The sequence below is a fragment of the Trematomus bernacchii genome, unplaced genomic scaffold (assembly GCF_902827165.1).
Source record: "Trematomus bernacchii unplaced genomic scaffold, fTreBer1.1, whole genome shotgun sequence".
Lineage (NCBI taxonomy): Eukaryota > Metazoa > Chordata > Actinopteri > Perciformes > Nototheniidae > Trematomus > Trematomus bernacchii.
The window spans coordinates 7,166,040-7,186,811 of NW_022987803.1; the positions used below are offsets into that span (position 1 = coordinate 7,166,040).

Sequence of the window (20,772 nt, forward strand, 5' to 3'; positions counted from 1 at the left end):
ACACACACACACACACACACACACACACACACACACACACACACACACACACACACACACACACACACACACACACACACACACACACACACACACACACACACACACACACACACACACACACACACACACACACACACACACACACACACACACACACACACACACACACACACACACACACACACACACACACACACACACACACACACACACACACACACACACACACACACACACACACACACACACACACACACACACACACACACACACACACACACACACACACACACACACACACACACACACACACACACACACACACACACACACGTACGTAATGAAACAAGGCCTCCCTATGTGTGACTTGGCTGCTCCATGAAAGAGTAACATTAAGTCCCGTCCTCTCCTGGGCTGGCAAGGACATTCCTGAGATAACTGGCAGAGCCTCGCAGCTCCAAGGAGACACCGACGCAGAGGGAGGAGGACGGTGGGTCAGCAAATCTGGGATCAACAACAATCTGACCTACACAACTAGAATACTCCGATTTGATAACATACAGCCTTTCCGAGTGGTGTCTGCATATTACAAATTCTGTACCACGTTCCATGAACAGATGAAAGTGGGGCACTTATCAAATGTTTAGATAAGAAAGGCTCTCAACTTCCATAAATATTCCAGCAACAACTCAAGGTCTGGTACAGCATGTGCAATACAATGGCACCCATGAAACTATAGTTTTACAGGCCTGCTTTAAAGTTATGAAAGAAGACCAAAGGCTTTATTAATCTACAACATGTCGGGGGTCTGACAGCCTCCTGCTGTGAGCCTGCTTGCAGCCACCAAGGGGGCCGTAACATATTACCACCCCCTGAGGCTCATGCATTTATTCTGTTAGCTTGTCAGGCAGAGAGCTGAATCAGCACAAACCTTATGGAATTGGCTGCTGGTGAGTGACTCCCCCAACAAACAAAGCTTTTCTGGAACACCGATTTAGCTCGTAATAGAAGATGGAACCTAATCAAGAGTTTAAAAACTGAGCTTCCCAGTTAAAAATAATTGCGTTGTGGCTGATTAAAATGAGTTTACCTCTCCCTTTTGCCTCACTAAGACCCTTGTGCTGCTCTGGGATCATGGAGTTGATGTTGCGATCAGCCGGTAAAACCTGTTCACATTGATCCCCAAGGGGAAGCATACCGCTGCTGAAGCGTGTCAAGGCAGAAGAATATACACAGACAGACACCAAATGCATAGAACTATGAAATATGACACTTTCTGTTTCTACAAAGACAGAGATTCATTCACTCGCATATTTCCTGAACAAGGTAACCTGAGAAGGGGCTGAAGCCTCCAGGGAGCATCTACCTGGGCTGCTCTGAGGAGAGGACTTTGTCAACAGCAAAACACTGCCCAGGGGCACGCTTTCCATTTAACACAATCAATACACATTTTGCATCCACATGTCATTCTGTGGCTATTTTGATATGTGTGGGAGAGGGACATTTGGTATTTGAGCCTTTGCAGACCATTTACATGCACTAAAAACAATAAGACATTTTGTCCAAATTGTGCAGCCATAATTAAACCAAGGACAAATGTCCATAGTAACTGGAGTATAAATTGTAACTTCAATTCTTAAAGTCTCAAGTGTTGACAGTGTCTTCTCCTTTGTTATATTCCTCTAGATCATGGTTTTGGCTACCCGAGCAGGACTGAGCTGGAACAGACACGCCTTTTGTAAAGAGAGGAATGATGCAGCAAGGACACAGAGGGAGGAGGACAAATGTAATGGAGTAATAGAGGGAGGAAGGGTGTGGTGAGGGTGAGATCTGAGCTTCTTCCAAGCAGCTGGGTGTTAACTTGACAGGCTGGTTAGAGTGTTTATTAACTCTTCTGCCAGTAATCCTGAGGGAATTAAATAAATGAAAGTCTTATACTGCAATAACTGTATAAGTAAATACCTGAACTTGGCAAAACATGAACTTGCCGCTGCATAGAACTGAGTTCAGTTCAGGTTGTTTACCTAATTTAATTCATGTGTATCTTTATTTTAAATGTATGTGTTTATGTGATTTAGATTATTAGTTGATTTAATGTAATGCATATATTATTATTTATATCTTTAGATTTACTCATGTTAACATTTTGGGGGGAAATTCTACTTTGTAACATGTTGAATGTAGAGTATTCAAACCCCAACTCACCCAGTCAAAATTGAATTATACAAAACTGAGGTAGGTTCAGAAACACAAGCACATCACTGCAACGCAGCTGCATGCTGTCGGCACTTCTGTGATTCACCTAAAGGAGCCCTGAGCTGCCCTACCATAACTTGACCTACTACATATTATAGTTGCTATTGTACATGCACCTATAATGGAAAAATACAGGTTAATAAATATATCAAAAAATATGGTACAAAATACCAGTTTCCATGTCCATTAACATTCTAGTGTCCAATGAAAGTCCCAAAATGAATGTGGATCCTACACAAGTCATGTGACTTAAACAAGCACCAACCGCTGCCATATTCATAAGAGATGTCTCATGAGTAAGAGACAAAGACAAACAAATAATATGGCTTCACATGGTGACCTCACTGTGAATAGCCCAGGAACCAAGAATGAGTAGCAAATGCTTCAGCAGAAAAAATATGTAATACATAAAAAGTATACAAGAAAATGACACAGCTTGTCTATATAAACGGGTGTGTGAAACTTACCGGGAGTCACTTTTGTTCAAGTTGATGATGGCCGGGTGCAGAACCGTCTGGTTCCCATCCATATCTACGACACATTTTGTCTTTAGCTCTTTTTCTGAAAAAACAGTGAAAAAATATTTATTTTTAAATAACATTAAACATGCTTTTCTCTGTAGTACCATCCGTAACATGTTGTTAATGAGTGAATAGTCCTAATAAATACATTTTTAAAGCTACAAAATATGGTAAGTTAGTTGCAAAATGGCTCTCAAACTATCAAAATGTTAAAGAGCATGTTCTGTATACACTGGTCATCATAACTTTCCCTAGTAGTCACTGACACAACTGTCATCCCAGAATAACAGGTGGCATACACTGTGTGTTTGTGTGTGTGTTAGTGTGCCAGCTCCTTGTGATTGTAACACATACTGTAAAGCCCGACATGGAGCAGGAAATAGTGATTCATCCAGGACTTGCCTGTGCAAACAATACAACCCCTTTACAACTCTGAGCAGGCAGTAAGGAAAAGCAGCTACTCTTCCTCATTCCTACCTGCAGAGCAAGGCTTTTCAGGCTGAGACAGCACTGGAACTTCCTGTTAGAGCAGGAGTTAGGGCACGTGTTGTGTGAGATTTTCCACTGTTACACTTAATGAGGCATATTTGTAGTTTTGCAAAGCCAATTGGAGAGGTGACATGAAATTAAAAGTAATGTTGTTGGTGGAAACAAATATTTGTCTGCTGTAATGCACGACACTGCACATGCATAACAGTCCCTTCACTGTAAGGATATGATGTCACTGTCCCTTCAATATTTTTCCATTTCTACTCTAACAGCACTCCAGCCAAGACTTTTCCAAAGAAGGACAGCATGGACCTTTTCAGAGCCTTTCCAAAGAAAGGAACTCAAACTAAAAGAGCCCTTTTAAAGCTGGACAGAATTGTTGAAAAGGTCTTTGTTGGGCACATGAAAACAAACCAATAAGTGGCTGTCTTTCGTGAATCATAACTGCTGAACATGTCACAAGGTTTATCTGACATTAAACTCACCTCTCCTGTTCATTGGTCGCACACGAACAGCGACCTTTACATTGGAGTCATTCAGGCTGTCATCCATGGTGGCACCTGACCTGTGACAAATGAATGAATGGACAATAACACATTTAGTGTTTTCCTTTGTTTAACTTACTGAAGTGTTACTTACTACTTTCTAAATTCATAGTGTCCTTAAATCAAAATGAGATACGTGTTACACCTGAACAGAGCGTCATCACGCGATATGCCAATATTTATACATAAACAAGCTAGTGTCCTGCTTAATATAATACTATTCATGCGAAACCCATATCTAAGTATCTAGTAAAAACGTTCATGACGACATAACAAGCTAAAATACAAGGTATACTGTAAAGAGAAGTGGACAAACCGTGTGAAAGAGTGCGCAGTTGTTTCCCTATCCGACTCCCACAGACACCTTGAAGTACTCTCAGCAGCTAGCCCGGGACGCTAACGAGAGCTGGATAACAGCAAACACACAGAGGGGTCAAATGTGTTTTATAATTACCCTTATAAATGTAACTAACCATGTTAAGTGTGCTAAATAACCTTGGTTTCTTTTCGTAAGTTTAAAAAAACACTTACGACACACGGTTCATTCCCTCGGCTCCTCCACCTGTTGCATTTCCTGAAACTTCCCTCAGTGATAAGTCAAGCCATGTCAGCTCGAGCTAAAGGGATTTGCTGTGAGATTTAGCGAGCCTTCCAAGTTCTCTAGTTGCGCTCTGCTCCGCACACACTGGCCCACTTGGTTTGAGGGAATTCAGCGCCACTGTGTGGATCCACATGCATTACAAGTCTGTGAGATTTGTCCTAAACATGTTCAGAAAAACAAAGTAAAATATCCCTAATTAATGGTCATTTAGCTGTTACAGCGGTTATAGAAGGGTGGGCTCTGTTTTGCCCTTGTGACATTTTTAAAATTCCAATAACACGCCGTTCATTCGTGGAGAAGACCCATTTACGACATTGTACGACAGTTTCGGTTGCCGTACGACTGAAGCCGTGTTTGGGAGCAACGTGGAGTTGTTTACTATTTCTGACAGCCTTCTCGGGTTAAAAACAGATGTAATTCTGCCTACAATAACCCACCCGTTGGAATTTGGACGGTCAGCCTCAAAGAAAAAATGGGGAAGCCAAAGAAAAAGAGTGAGTGTGTTAAATATACCTGAAATTACTTTCTAAACGGGTCTGTTCGACTTTAGCTTGTTGCTAATGCTAACAAGTCTTCCCAATATTTTAAACATGATAACAGCGATATAACTTGTAGGCCTACTGCGTACATATTGTCATTTTAAAGGCGAGTTATTACAGTTATTGACAATGGGTTTCATAAACTCTAACGTTACTGTTGCTCAATATATACGCTACATTACATCTACGTTTCATGTACCTGGATCTTGTAAATATGGCTTTTTGAACTCCATGCATCTGTGTAAAAGTACTAAACTAATCTCATAGTATTGATCATTTTTGTTAGGTGATCTCAGCCGGGCTGAGCTGATGATGATGACCATTGCTGATGTCATCAATCAGCTGGTTGAAGCACATGAAGAGGGCAAAGATATTAATCTCAACAAGTAAGTATACAGCCCCTTGCTCAATTAAGTCCCAACTCTATACTACTCAAGCCTTTAGTAACTATTAAAGACAAGCTCTATGGATAAAAAAAACACATGCACAGATCAATATTTAAAGTTATAATTCATAATTAAATATGTGTCTTTCTATGATTCTGTTTGTAAAGAGTGAAGACTAAGACTTCAGCAAAGTATGGACTTGAATCCATGCCTCGATTGGTGGACATCATCGCTGCGGTTCCACCACAGTACCGCCGGGCTCTGGTGCCCAAACTGAAGGCCAAGCCCATCCGCACTGCCAGTGGGGTATGTTCAATTAGCTTGGGTCCACCAAATAAAAATCTCTCACTCGGGCCCACATATATTTTGCTTTGGCTACAAATAGTTTGTATTCTGATTTACTTAATCTAATAATGTGGGAGGCTGTGGCTCAGTGGGATAGTGCACTGATTTTTGATCAGGGGAGAGCAAGTTCGAATCCCACTGCAGTCAGCATGGGCAAGACATTTTACCCCAATTGCTCCTGTGGGGATTGGCCCCAGTACTGAGTATATGTAAGTCACTTTGGATAAAAGCATCTAACAAGTAACATGTAATGTAGTATGTAGGGTTTGTGTTAAGAGTTTCAGCGTTTGCTTGTGTAATATTATCTTTTTGCGTTCTAGTTCATGCTGTATCCATGATGCATGATGACGGTTCTCTTATCTAGGAATGTGAAACAATCTTTGTTTGTAAAGAAAGTCATGAAAATGTCAGCCTACTAAATAGTATTGTCAAGAGTGTTTTCACACAGGTTATATTCAGGAAATCAATCAACTTAATCCTTGTGTCTTCTATCCAGATTGCAGTGGTTGCTGTGATGTGCAAACCACATCGATGTCCTCACATCAGCTTCACAGGCAACATCTGTGTGTAAGTAACAATAGTCTGTGCAGATTTTATTTTTATTTTTTACTTGATCATTATGCACTGCTTGCAAGATTATGCTCATTTAAATGTACACCATTTCAGAACTTGGCTGCAAAATATGTAAATAAACATTAAAGATGGGATCTGGTTGTTATTGCTTATTAAGATTTATTTTTTCAACAATGTGTTTTTCTTCTCTTTCCGTTTACCCTGGCAGCTACTGTCCTGGAGGACCAGACTCAGACTTTGAGTACTCTACACAGTCGTACACTGGATATGAGGTACGCTAGTTTCATTCTGCCTCAGGAAGCGAGTAAAGCTTTTTATATGTAGATTTATTCAAACAGTTAACATGAAAATATATGTCAATAATGTAAGAAAAACTCAATATATAAAGAATCGGACATCAACCAAACACATTTCACATGAATAAGAAGTAAAGTAAAATATAATTACAAAAGATAAAGATAAAGATGTACATATCAACAGTAGAAGATAAACAAAACAGTGAATATATACATATCAATTGTGAAGGATATACATTGTAACAGCCATTTCAATGATGGTCATATTTTGGTTGAGGTTTCACAGTTGTGTGTTATTCACTGTGTGTGCCATCTGAGGCCTGTACTACGAAGCAGGATTTTCGCTTAGCGAGCTAACTTCAGGGAAAACTCTGGGTTTCCGGTCCTACGACACTGGGTCTCTTTTTAGCGGGCTAGATCTCCATGGTAACTTATGCTGAGCGGCTAACCTGCTCCGGAGCAGGTTAGGTTGCAGGCTAAGAGATCAACTCAGTGAAAGCACCGCCTGCTGACCAATCAGAGCTCCGTGTGCGGAGTTTAAAGCGATCAAGTCATATTACAGGATAAATACAGAAAAACTGCCGTTGCAGGAAAGACAGCCGGCCAAAATCAACTGACTGTGTGAACGTGAAAATTAATAGAATATCCCCTCCCATCTTCAGAGCAATCTGACTATTATAACATTAGCGTTAAGAAAGCTTACTTAAATATCTGCCACGACATAAGTAACCGGATCAGAGTAACATTAAGTACAGTCCGCGGCACTGTGAGTGCAGACGTCGATGTGTCCCATTATCATTCATATCATATCACATCATAATGTATCATATATTTCCTTATTTGAGTCAGCTTCTTGAGCCGTATCTGGCCGTGCAACACTCACAGTGTCACATACTGTATGCAGAAGTATTATTTTAAGCAACACATTAAGTTGACGAAACACTCGAGTCAAATGTAATTAAAGTCAGATCGTGTCTTAGACGGGGCAGTGATATCATAAACCTGTTAATGTACACATTCAAACGCTTTTTCTGTTACCAGCTGTATTCACCTTGCAGGTGCAGCTATGTGGCTTTTATCCTGGATAAAGTGTTTAAGTCATGGATGTTTAAAGTTTAACTTCTTCATATTTGACTAATATTAAAGTTCACTTTTCATTCAGGAAGTATGACGCTGCGCTGTCAGTACGCTTGTCCATGTTTGTGATTGGTCGAATGCTCCAAATACCACCCCTTTCATGTGAACGCGCACCTAACTAGATAGGACACGGCTGGCTTGAGCGATCCACTTGATAACCAGCGTCGTAGTACAGTTTAGCCAGAGCGCGTATGTTTTGGATTGGGCCAACTGGCTAACTCAAACATATCCAGGTTAGGTTGAACCAGCTTCGTAGTACAGGCCTCTGGTGTCCCTGTCTGATTCCCTATGGCACAGGTATTTAAGGTGTGTGTTGTCACAGGAAAGGTTGTGTGTTCGACCACAGTACCGCAAATGTGATTGCCACAAAGGCTTGTTTGTTAAGGCATTGAATACAAATTGACTTTATTATGCACAACAACGATACAATAAATGGATTGTATTATTGCGCACCTCAATAAAAGCTACCGATTCATGAGTAAAACAACAACCGAACCGGTATCGTACAACACAGTAAAGCGCGTAAGCCAAGTCATCCCCGGGAGTTAAAACACCATAGTAGCTTTAGTATTATATCTATTGAATAAACAATATAAATATACAGAATTGTGTTAGATCAAAGTCCTTATTCTGTAGTTGTAGTTTGACTTTAGGTATTTTATTTAAGTCTTGTTTTTTTGTCCCTTTCTCTTTCTTATAGCCAACGTCCATGAGAGCAATCCGAGCCCGCTATGACCCCTACCTCCAGACCAGACATCGAGTGGAGCAGGTCAGTGTTACTCTAATTCCTTTTTTTAAATCATTTTTGTTAATGGTTCATGAATGCATGGCCTTTTACACAGAAAGTCATTTAATGCGGTGACACAGCAGCCTCTGTTTCGTACATACCATTTGATTGACCTGAGGTTACTATCCAAAGTCTCTTACAATAAGAGCAGTAAACCATGAAGAAACAGACTCTAAACCGCATGAATCCTGCAAGTACATTAGCCATTAAATAAGCCAAACTTTTTAACGGAAATGAGAATAGTATTTTCTTTATCGGCCAACTTGGAGTTAAAACAGGTGGGATTTGTCTTCCTCTGCCATATCCTCAAATCAGCTTCTGTGCAGTGATCTTCTTTACTTGAATACACGTTTAAATCATACCCATTGATAACATATTTAGTATAGAGTAATGAGTGTCATGGCTTTTACCCTCCTGCTGTGACCCGACCCCAATTGTGCCATTATTCAAATGTAGTGCTACATTATTACATGCAGCAGAGCAAAGCCATCCATTAAAGCAACGGTTGATGTAAAAATATGTGCCATCTGAATTTAGTTTTGGCTGGTCGGTCTTATGTGTAATCGCTGTTTTAAGTATGACTCCAATTTGATATGAAAGATATTAATATATAATCGATCAGACCTATTCATGTAGAAAACTTTTCTTAGAGAAAGTCTCAGTCTCATTGCCACTGCATTGTTATTAGTTATACTAACAAGCTGCATGCGTTATCTAATACGGTGTGCAATGCATCTGTTCACGTATTTGGTTGTATCAAAAACAGAATTCAATATAGATTTGTATTCCTTATTTTTTTGTTGCTAATTGTATCTTTTCGTGATGTATTGATTGCTGTATATGAGGAGTGTGAATCTTTCAATATCTCAAGATTAGGTTCGAATTCAATTCTGGATTTTGAAAAAGTAACGCTAATGTCCTGCGCTTAGAAAGGTGGGGTTGCAAAGTATGGCATGAAAGCAGAGTTAAGTGTGTATTACGTTATGGAGTTTTATAAAAACGTCATTCATGCTGAACTTGCTCACACATGCTGGAAGTTGGGAATCGTTTCCGAATCTTATTCTTTTTTTTGTTCCCAAACCTATTCTATCTGTATTTGTATTTACTATGGAGGTTCTGCACATGACAAGTTGACATAGGTACATACATGCATTTTCTAAAAGTGCAAAGTAATTTGACACTTATCTGGATTGTTGCAAGGACAGAACCTGATATATTATTTCTATGAATTAAATGACCACGTTTCTAAAAAGAATTCCACTAGTTTCCCATAGTTGATGATGAGGTTTTGATGATCCATATCAGCTGGTTAAAGTATCACCTGCAGGTTTCTGACTTCTTTTATTAAAGGTTCTCACCAACAGTGTTCTCAGAAACGCTGTGAAAAGTATAGTGCTGATACGTGGTTGTTTACCTTCTACTTGTGCAATTAAGACTGCTGAGTACTTTATTTGCCATTAGTTGTGAATAGTTGTGTGTGTCTTTGTGTGTGCCGTGCAGCTGAAGCAGCTGGGACACAGCGTGGACAAGGTGGAGTTCATCGTGATGGGCGGGACCTTCATGGCTCTGGCTGAGGAGTACAGAGACTACTTCATCAGGAACCTGCACGACGCCCTGTCAGGACACACCTCCAACAGCGTGGCCGAGGCCGTCAGGTAACAGCTCACTACAGGAGCCATTATTCGCTATACATGAAACACAATACTGAAGAACACATGGCGTTACAGTTACTTAATAACACTTTATAACAACTCCCCTCTGGCTGGCAGAGAACTCGCTGCTATAGCTTTGGTTCCTCCCCTCCACTACCATGAACAACCATTTAACTCAAATGTATATATTACCATATTTATATATGTTTCCTGATATCGTGGAGCACTCTGAATGATCTAGAACATTTTATATTGAGTATTCTTGTGGTTCATGTCCTTAATACTTAGATACTGTATGTACATAGACTTGCTGCTGTTCATTGTTTTTATTGTTATTTAAGTTTAATTTATTTTATTATGTTTATACTTTCTTCCACCTTTAAAGATTTAAATGCAATATTTTATATATTGTGTCTAAGTTCAGTAGTTCTCCACCAGAGGGAGTTATACTACCATTTGTGAAATTTCACCAACATTAATTTATTTAGCTTTTTTCCCTCAACAATAATACTTGACAGTAAAACATACATAATGCAGCTTTATTTACATAAACTTAAATAAAAAACTAAAAGAGAATTGCCTCATTTTGCAATACAGTTTCCCAAGTTTTAGGGGCGTAAAATAATTATAGGATAAATTAATCCATACAGTAGGTTATTTTTTATCTGTTAACATTTTTATTTAAATATGTATGTTTCAATACTCGCAAATATATTTATTTTACTGTTTTCTTTATTAGAATTGTAAACTAAAAAAATACCCCCATCACTTTTTACAGGGCTGCCAACCCTCACGCATTGAGCGTGAGAGTCACACAATTAACACATATCTCACACACTCACGCCACACATGCCTTTCCTCACGCTAAGTTTCCGTCCAAAATAAATGTATATAAATGTAAAAAATAAAGTGAAGGAACAGCAAACCGAGCGGTCTTCGAAATGAAACGTCCTGTTTGCGTCAAATGACACCTGCGGTCCGTAGCACTGTCGCCTAGCAACCTGGACAGCGACACCCTGTTGTTCATGTTTTACAGATGACAGGTGTGGGCCGATTTGATAGACTCTCCACCGGGGTTCGAGACGTTATGACAATATGCCTGCACTCAGGGATGTAGTGCTGCCGCCGGAGAGCACCTTAACGCCACTCCGAGCGAGAAAGACAGAGCGCAGCGGTACCTGGCATTGTTGTTGTTAGCATCTAGTTAGCTAGCTGCGCTAACGGATGTAAGAAGCTGTTTCTACAACAAGGTGAAGGGAAAGTCCTCTCCTGTCAGACTGAGGGGCTCAGGTGAGCTAAAGGACTCTCTGAGTGTTTAGATAGTTAACTTTAGTCTAAGTTATCTCAGTGGGTCTCAAATGGTTTGGTCACCATTTATGTAAACAATTATTTCCAAGGCACTCCTTCATATGATCATTATAGTTATAAAACAATAAGAGAATAAATGAAAAACAGTTATGAAATACTATATGACAGTAAAACAAGATTAAGTTTAAAAGGGGAGTGATTTGTAAAATATCCATAAAGAAAAAGAAAATCTGTTCTGTTTCATATGGGTGTTGAGAGATGTATCCATTTCTCTTCATTTAGCTCTCAAAGTGCACCAGATTGATGCTTTTAACTTTAATATTTAAAAAAAATCTTCCCCGGGGAGCATGCCCCCGGACCCCCCTAGAGGATGTGAGGACCCCCCTAGAGGATATGAGGTCCACCGACTCCACCCCCCACTTATAAAAATAGCACTTTACCCCTGCTTAAGTTACACCTATATGCCGTGAGCTGATTATCGAGCCTTCATTGTAACAGTGGCGGGTACACTCTGTATGTGCGTGTTCCACTGTAGCGCCCGGTACATTCATGGGAAACCCTACATGTTTGAGCTGAAACGTCAAGCTACCCCACAGCACCCCAAAAAAGAAAATCTCTGGCGCCGCCAATGGTTTATGGGAATGACCTCTAATTTATTAGAGTTAATCCCTGTCAAGTTACGTTTGTAAATGTGTTTTTTTTGTAAATAGTTTGTACATGTTCAATACATTTGCAACAATGTACACATTACATTTTCTCTTTTTTGTTCACCCCCCCACCCCAAAAAAAATCTCACTCCAAGTTGAACTCAAAGGTTGGCAGCCCTGCTTTTTACATTTCTTGTTTTGTCAAACAATATTTTAAAGTTAATTATATTGGATGTATATATTAGGGCTGTACCCGAATATCCGAATATTAGTTCGTTGGAGTACTATTCGGGTTTCAATTTCGTTATTCGGTTTATTTTTGGCAGCTGCTTTGCACTGCGGCTGCCAAATTGAATTTCTTGAAATCTCCAATATCAACGTAAGAGCTTGAGCCTCTTCGGGGGGTGCTAACACTTAACCATAAACTTTATCTTTTACTTTCTCCGTCTTTATATGTAGATATTACTTTTCTCCGTTAATCTCCGTCACGTTGTTTCCATAGCAACAACAACTTCCTGTCAACAGCGCTAACTCTCCTTCAAAATAAAAGCATGTCCATACAAAATAGGAAGCCAAGCCAAATTACACTTAACACGTTATACAACTGCAACGAAAGTAACAAACACAATGCAATATCCTTTTCAATTTCAAAGAACACAAATTGGGTTACATTAACAAATAACTATAAAACAACAATACTGTAGAATAACAAAATGAATGCCGTGAATAAACCGAAATACACCTGTTGAAGCGGTTCGCTGCTGATTAATACCGCACCACAACTAAACTCCAAGAACATTTCAGGAAGCTAACATATGAGGACTATCTCCACATATTGAGCTGTAGAATGAACCCATTCACGATCCAGATGGAAAATAAGTGAGGCCGCTCTCTATAAGTCCTCTCCTCTTATTTCTCACTTACCGAGTTTGGCTTGCTAAATGTTAGCTTCACGCCTGCTTAGTATGGATGAGTCGCATCTTTTTGGAGACGCTTCAAAGTCAAAGTAGAAATAGCCATTTGTTGAAGACGTCATACAGACCATTTGACCAAATAATGGCTTTTTCACAGGGCTGTTTGTTTGTCAGCAGGGGCTATTTAATTCCCTAGAGTCCGATAAGACCCCGAGAGAACAGTTTGTGTGTTTCCTCCTGTGTGTGTGTTTGCCACTGTATGTGTGTGTGTTTGCCTATCTTCGTTAAGATGCTCTGATTGTGGTAATTGTGGAGGCTCAGTTTGTGAAGGAGGGGATTTGGTTAGGGACAGCCCTTATCTCTGCCTCCGTGTGTGTGTGTGTGTCTCGAAGAAAGGTGTGTGTGTGTAGGCCGAGCGTCATGTTTGTCACCATGCTGCTCACCCGGCGCCCGATCTGATCGCAGCAGCGAGATACTCTGAAATAATCGCCTGAGATAATAGACTTTTTATTGATTCATCTCATACAATCTGATCGTCCTCTCTGGAGCATAAAGTTGTGTAATTGGTGTAAATCAGCCAGCAGACCGTAAAAGATGGACATTTATTGCCAGCAGATACAGAACCAGAAGGAATATGCGCTGGCATGAGGGGAGCTAATGCTCATTGGAGCAGCTGGGGGGGGGGGGGGGTGACAGTCTGACAGTCTGCTCCCTGCCTTGTGTTGTTTTGGGCATTTCGATCAGTGACTCAAATAAGTTTAAAGCAGCAGAGGAGTCAGGCCAGATGAAGCTCTTGAGATTACATTTAAAGAAGGACCAGGGACGGTTGTGCCTCACTTTCTACATCTGGCTGCTCCTGAGACTGCTTTATTGCTCCTTTTAGATTCTATTGCATATCTTTTTTACTGCAGGTTATGGGACCGAACCACTGACCCATCATTGGCAGATAGGCACACTAAAAGAAAGATAACATTTAAAAAAATACCTCTCTACTGTATAATCGTTTCAGAATCCTGAAGGATTGATGGATTTTTTCCCCCCACATTTATTGCATCTGGCTGCTTTATTTACTTCTGTATTGCTTCTTCCGTCAGACTTGCTGTCTGAGGTTCTGTTTCTAGGTTAAGAATGGCATCCTATTATTTAAGGCTGGAGGGATTTCGACCAATTATTATATAGCTTTTTGATTTTGTGACGATATTGTGGGTTTGACCATTGACGCTTTAGGAAATTATTTACATTATGGACATTTGAATAAATAATGAATATTGTGGATATCATTACCAAATAGTTAAAGGCAAATATTTGGAACTGCAAGAACAATCTGGTAAATTCCGAAATTGTCATCTGCAGCCTTTTACAACCAGGAAAATATATTATATAATTACAATATCTATTGGAGAATGGTTTGATGGTCATACAGTGCACATTGTTTTGTAAGAGGGAATTAGGGAGTTGACTTGTGGAGAGATGCAGAGGGAGTTTGATGATGACTCATGTTGCGCAGCTGGTGACTGCTGTATTGTATTATCATCTGATAATCGGAAAGTATGCTTTTTACAATAATATCACATGCTCAGTGGAAAGTATATATGTGTGGGTTGATAATTGAAGCAATCACTTCATCTGGCCTCCGGTAAACTCAAGGCGAAGACATATTGTCATAAAAAGAAATGTATAAACACTGATTCAATATTTTATATCGGAGTATATAAATACCATTGTTTCCTGAAATCAGTTAGGGCTCTTATCCATAATGTGTGTTAGGGCTTCACTATATTAAGATTAAGACTGACTGATACTGTAATATCCCTTAGGGGAAGTTCAGTTCTTCTATATGAAGAACATATGAGTGAAGTGTTGGAATCACGCGAAAAGGATATTTATTGCAATAAACTGATATTAAAGTATATTTAGCTTTTTCAGTGGGCTGTTAAAATCCAATAAAATGCTTGTTGAAAAAATATTCATTATACCAACATTAATTGACAAATAGATATTAAAGGTGGGGTAGGTAAGTTTGAGAAACCGGCTCGAGATACACTTTTTGTTATATTCCATGGAATGCTCTTAACATCCCGATAGCAATGAATATCTTAAGTGCTTTGACAAAAAATCCATAAAAAAATGTCATCTGTGGAAGCCGTAATACTGTAAAAAGCACGACCAATCATTTTAGCCGGCCCGGCTAAAATAACTGGATGGCCTACCTGCCTGTCAGCCTTCCATCTGTGCACAAACTTATCTCGTGCCCTCATTGGTCATGTGCACGTTCAATGTGTGTTGGAGGAGGGGCTCTGTAAGGAAGTGGCAGATTTTCCCGGTTATGTATTTTCAAATTCTAGCACACTCGAGCTGGTTTCTCCAAAATTACCTACCCCACCTTTAATACTAACCTGTAAATAAAGTGAAAATAATAGCCGCTTTCACACCAAGTACTTTGCCGTACTTAGTGCCGGCACTTAGTTCCCGGCACTTAGTTCCCGGCACTTAGTACCCCAGGGCACTAAGTACCAATCGCGTTCACACCGGAATAAGTTCCCTGAGGGAAGATTACGCAAATGAGCCGCTGACGTCACTTCTTCTTCTTCTGCTTTGGGTTTACTGGCAGGCCGCAAACAACTTCACGGCGTATACTGCCGCCGGAAGTCCCCGGCCGGAAGTCCCCAGAGTTGGGGACTGGCTTCAGTAGAAGCTGCTGGGACTCCCAGCAGCTTCTACTGAAGCCTTCCGAGTAAATCGGCAGAACGCCGACACCTCCTCATCTCCACCGTTTTGTTTTGTGTTGCCATAAGTTAGTCTCTCTGCGTTTGTGCGCTGGGCTAATGCTAATGCTAATAATGCTAATGCGAGGATAATAAAATGGCGGCTTCACAAAACGTTTTGGGAGTTTTACGGGGCGTGGTTTGCATTCCGCCCAGCCAATCAGACATAGGAACCTTTTTCTCCCACGAAAGTACCTGCTCTCTAGCGGGGATGGAAAAGGGGGTAAAAAGGTTCTCATTAACTAATTTTAGTTCCGGCTCTTTTTGGTGTGAACGCGACATTTTGGAACTATATCGGAACTAAAGTGGGAAAAGTACTCCGGTGTGAACACGCCTCATGACTTCAAATGTTATCCGATGCAATAATCTACACCCCCTATGAGTCATGTTTTCTAAATGACTGAACAGTGTAAGTATTTAACTTGCTTTTGTCACAAAGTAAACACCCATTAATAATAATAATAATGGGTTCCATTTATAAAGCACTTCATATTTGATTTCAAATCCTGAAGTGCTACTCTGAGGCATTAATGTCTCGTTTCACATTTTCATTACTCACATTTGTCTTCCCATCCCTCTTGTTTCATTTGTTGCATTAGTGTGTCCTTTAATGTGAGGTTAGAGTCTGGATAATGAGCTGTGCACAGCAAGTAAATAGATGCTGCTTAATGATCCCAGCATATGGAACACTCCAGCGTAGTCAGTTAGGCTAAAGAGTCAGATTTACAATATGGTAAAATATCAAAGCAGGAAGTATATCGTATTGCCATGTCAGGGATTCTACACCTGAAATCTGACTTGGATTCGACCTTATTCACCTTGAAGATATACCTAAAGGTCTCAAAAAAAGCAATAACTACCTTTTCTAGGGTCCTAACCATAGACTGTAAATATAGAGGTCATAACAGTATGTTATTTTTTCTTTTATATATATATATATATCCAATATTGTGTATTCCTAGGATAAATACAAAAACAGACTTTAGTTTCAGGTTTCTCTTTAAAGATAATTTAAAATATGATGATATAGGACATTTGACTGTGTACTTCTTTTGCTTTCTTTTTATTTTCGCGACATAAGGGGTACTAACGGAACTAAACGCGAAAAGTACGGGGAAAAGTACTCCGGTGTGAACGCGGCTATTGACATTGTTAAATTCCTACCTTGATCTTTTTATGTTTTTTTATAAGCTCTTTAAATGCATCTTCCATTCAATTCTTAGTTATTTTTCCAAAATGTTTGCGGACCAATAAACGCTGAAATTAGATGACTCATAAAAAGGCTATGTTCATTATTATTTTCGATATTCAATATTATGTGCTCTGCTGCTTCAATTAATTATGATTTATTGGACCCTGTCTGTATACCTCGTCCAAATTATTATTGAATTTGTTGGAAACTAATGCCTTTGAACTGTTTCTGTGTTTTTATTAAAATGTTCCTCACCCATTCAATGTAAAAAATTACAAATGATATCGTATTACAAGCAGATATAGTAGAAATGTGTGACAGATTTTTTCCTGCAGGGACTTATAGGGCAGTACGAATTCTATCATTTTATAATAGAAAACCGAAATGACGGTTTGCTTTCTCCTTCAGATACTCGGAGCGCAGTAACACAAAGTGTGTGGGAATCACCATCGAGACGCGGCCTGACTACTGCCTGAAGCGACACCTCAGCGACATGCTGAACTACGGCTGCACCCGGCTGGAGATAGGAGTGCAGAGTGTGTATGAAGACGTGGCCCGAGACACCAACAGGTGAGGAGGTTTGGGGGGAATGTACAGATGGAGATAAGAAAGCAGACATGACGTTATGGCAGCTGGTCTGATGGTGTTTGTAAAGGATAATTGACTTTCCATTCCACCTTCAGGCTTTATATTTTCCCTTTTGTACATGTGTTTCTTCCAGAGGCCACACGGTGCGAGCTGTATGCGAGTCCTTCCAGCTTTCAAAGGACGCTGGCTTCAAAGTGGTCGCCCACATGATGCCGGATCTGCCTAACGTGGGCATGGAGAGGGACGTGGAGCAGTTTATAGTAAGCACTCATAATTATTACATTACCTGACATTAAGCGGATGCTTTCATCCAAAGCAACATACAAACACTTCAATACTGTAGATGGCTACATGCCTACAGGAGCAACTTACGATCAATCAATAAATGAAATTGTAATTATATAGCCCAATATAACAAATGACACAATTGTCACAGGGGGCTTTAGAGTGTGTACAGCATACAACACCCTCTTTCCTTAGACCCCCGCAGTCTGCAAGGAAAAACTCCTGAGAAAACAAACGATGAATGGGTCAAAATGGAAGAAAACTCCCAGGATGGATGCAATGGTTATCGTGTGTATAGATTGAAAAGATAATACATTTACAACATAGACAATCCAAATGTTAAAAACGATAAAGTATCTTGACCAACAAAAAGTGTTGACTGCAAGTCCTGGGGATTGAACCTCTGTCCTTCTGATTGGTAGATGACCAATTATCATAACGCTTACCCTAATGCTGAGCAAAAGCTGCTGATTTATTGTTGTACTTAATGAGACACAATCTGTGTAATGTGCACCCCAAAATCTAAAAACACATCATTTCCCTCTTACCTGTAGTGTTTATTCATTTAGATCAGTTGTTTTGCCTTCGCTTGATATATAATTGAAATACGCTTATGGTGCCAAAATGATTTGAAAGAAAATAGTTCCTACATAAAATGGCTCACTGAAAGCTCTGTGGATTATCTTGGGTAACCAGGTCATGATTTCCATAATGATGTATTGCTGTTCAGTTTTTAAATATTTTCTCTTGGCATTTTGAGCACCATAAGTGAGATCTAGTTTAATGATATCCGAGCACAGCCGTTAAGAGGGAAAAAGGGTATTTTTGATCCTGGGATAAACTTCACTTTTTACCAGTTTTTTTTATACATAAATATACCTTCAGGAATACTTTTGAATGTAAAACCAAAAGACGGTGTGTTATACCAGACAGATGTGCATAGCATTGGGTTAAGCTGTTACACTGACCAACTTCCCAGAGTGATTTGGTTTTAGGGGATTGAGGGCAATATTGCATAACATTAGTTCCACAGTATAATTTCATTACTGGATGGTAATGACAGCAGGGTGCATAATTGTTTTTCTCATATTATCAACAAAATGTGATTTCACTCTCACCAGTTGATTGTAAGAGTGTCTTATTACATTGATGGCTAACTGTGGGAGTTCAAATGAGGCTCAAGTGCTTTACATATTAAGGGGAACATAATGGTTACATATATTTCTGTCTTTATGTCATGCACAGAGTTTTAGTAATACATTTACATGCATCTGGCTCTTGCTGTAATATTTGTATGTTAAATATTCTTAAACCATTGTCTTCAGCCTTAAATCAGTTTGGATAGCCCTCGTTTATGAGCAGTTATAGTGTGTAAGTTCCTTATATTAATGGAGTGATCATATGGGGAGAGAATTGTCAGTGACAGTAACGCCAAAATGCATCTGTCTATATCGTAGTTTTTCTTTTTATATAACTGAGAGCTACTGCTGTCGAGCACAATGTTTTTTTTTTTAAACGTTATCTTTCTTGGACAATTTTTTATCTTTCTTGGACAGTTTAATAGTATAGACACACATGAAAGATTTTGGGAGATAGGGAGAAGGGTATGATATGCAGCAAAAGGCCACTGCATAGCAAATATTATCTATATTTCACTCAGTTTTGGCATCCAATGTGCATCTCCTTTAGAATAAAATGTTGATTTGAGCTGGAACTCATGGTCCATTTTATATTGTAAAATACCTATACTTCTTCCGTATCATTTGCAGGAAATAATCTAACTGTTTTGAGTTTCAGTTGACAAACATGAATCCAAATGAGTCAAAACTCCAAAAATACTTAAAATGATACCAAGCCAATGATGAAGTTTATTGTTTGTGACATTAGCCATCATATCTTCCTCCTTTGCTTGGCATCAGGGTGCGTCATTACAACTCATTTCACAGTGGTAGTGACAGGTAAGTCCTACTTGTAGCACCTTAAAAATAGCAATATTAAAGCTGTGACATGCCACTCACAGTCACAACTGTGATGTGACTCAAAAGAAGATTGTGTCAGATGTCTCTCAACAGCAGGCTCACAGCTCTGATTGGAAACACAGCTATAATGGAAAGGTGCAGAATCAGACAATGCTCATTCCCAACACGTCTGACTGTCGGGTGTAGATGAAGACACGGTTTGAGGCTTCGCACAGTAACTGCTCATTTGGCTTGATTTTTACATTGATAAACCAGAAATCAAGTGATTAACAACACAATGTGGGGGAGATAAGAATGTACTAATTGGTAGAGGTGAGACTCTGACGCACCTTCTTCCTGAAATATGTCACTCATTGTCTCAGATGATCCTTTTGATGCTGTTTCTTCGTTTGGAAATTGATTTCTCTAATTTCTGACAGTGTGGTGATTCATAGGGGTTGGCACTCTGCAGAGGTGAACAAGTTCAACACCTTGAGTTTCCTCTGAAAGGTAGTAAAACACAAAGAAAGTGATGAAACATAAGGGTCTACACTCAGCTGGCTAGATTTCCAAAATGGATATATCTATCTTGTGGATAAGGAAAACTGAGCTTTAGGAAAATGATACAATTACTAGAGTCTGGCCTGGCACTTTGTGAAAGAAACGTTAAAAGACTAGTGGGTGACATTTTCGGAAATACTCTTTTTTTGCTGGAAGTTAGGTAAGAAAATGAATTCCACTCTCCTGTTTGTGTGTCAAGTCTGAAGATAGACTGATGGTTAGCTTAGCCTAGCATACCCAAACATAAAGACTTGAAGCAGAGGGAAACAGCTAGCTTTGATCTGTCCAAAGGTAAAACACTAAACAACTAATGCTTGAACAGTAGCATTCTTGGGGCCACTATCATATTTCGAGCACTGGATTTGTCCAAAGTTAAAACAAAAAACGAATAATGCATGAATAGTAGCATTCTTTGTGTGGAACA

At 39.6% G+C, this 20,772-nt stretch overlaps 2 protein-coding genes across 6 annotated transcripts in view; one reads left to right on the forward strand and one right to left on the reverse strand.

The window, feature by feature from the left end:
* LOC117498575 (kinesin-like protein KIF13B) overlaps nt 1-4,644 on the reverse strand; it is a 45,910-nt gene extending 41,266 nt beyond the window's left edge. The window contains exons 1-4 of one of the 5 annotated variants that reach the window (XM_034150761.1): nt 4,346-4,616; nt 4,131-4,220; nt 3,755-3,834; nt 2,727-2,820 (exon numbers count right to left, since the gene is read on the reverse strand). In XM_034150761.1, the coding sequence (XP_034006652.1) occupies nt 2,727-2,820; nt 3,755-3,821 (161 nt within the window). In that variant the 5' untranslated portion in view covers nt 3,822-3,834; nt 4,131-4,220; nt 4,346-4,616. Of the gene's footprint in view, nt 1-2,726; nt 2,821-3,754; nt 3,835-4,130; nt 4,221-4,345 lie in introns of all 5 variants that reach the window. The other 4 variants (XM_034150762.1, XM_034150763.1, XM_034150764.1 and 1 more) reach the window with 4 other exon arrangements.
* A 116-nt stretch (nt 4,645-4,760) lies between these two features.
* The window catches only part of elp3 (elongator acetyltransferase complex subunit 3), a 33,122-nt gene continuing 17,110 nt past the window's right edge, over nt 4,761-20,772 (forward strand). Inside the window, exons 1-9 of the mRNA XM_034150766.1 lie at nt 4,761-4,909; nt 5,241-5,340; nt 5,508-5,646; nt 6,182-6,252; nt 6,467-6,530; nt 8,392-8,460; nt 9,979-10,133; nt 17,365-17,526; nt 17,678-17,804. Of these exons, the coding sequence (XP_034006657.1) occupies nt 4,888-4,909; nt 5,241-5,340; nt 5,508-5,646; nt 6,182-6,252; nt 6,467-6,530; nt 8,392-8,460; nt 9,979-10,133; nt 17,365-17,526; nt 17,678-17,804 (909 nt within the window). The 5' untranslated portion in view covers nt 4,761-4,887. The remainder of the gene's footprint in view (nt 4,910-5,240; nt 5,341-5,507; nt 5,647-6,181; nt 6,253-6,466; nt 6,531-8,391; nt 8,461-9,978; nt 10,134-17,364; nt 17,527-17,677; nt 17,805-20,772) is intronic.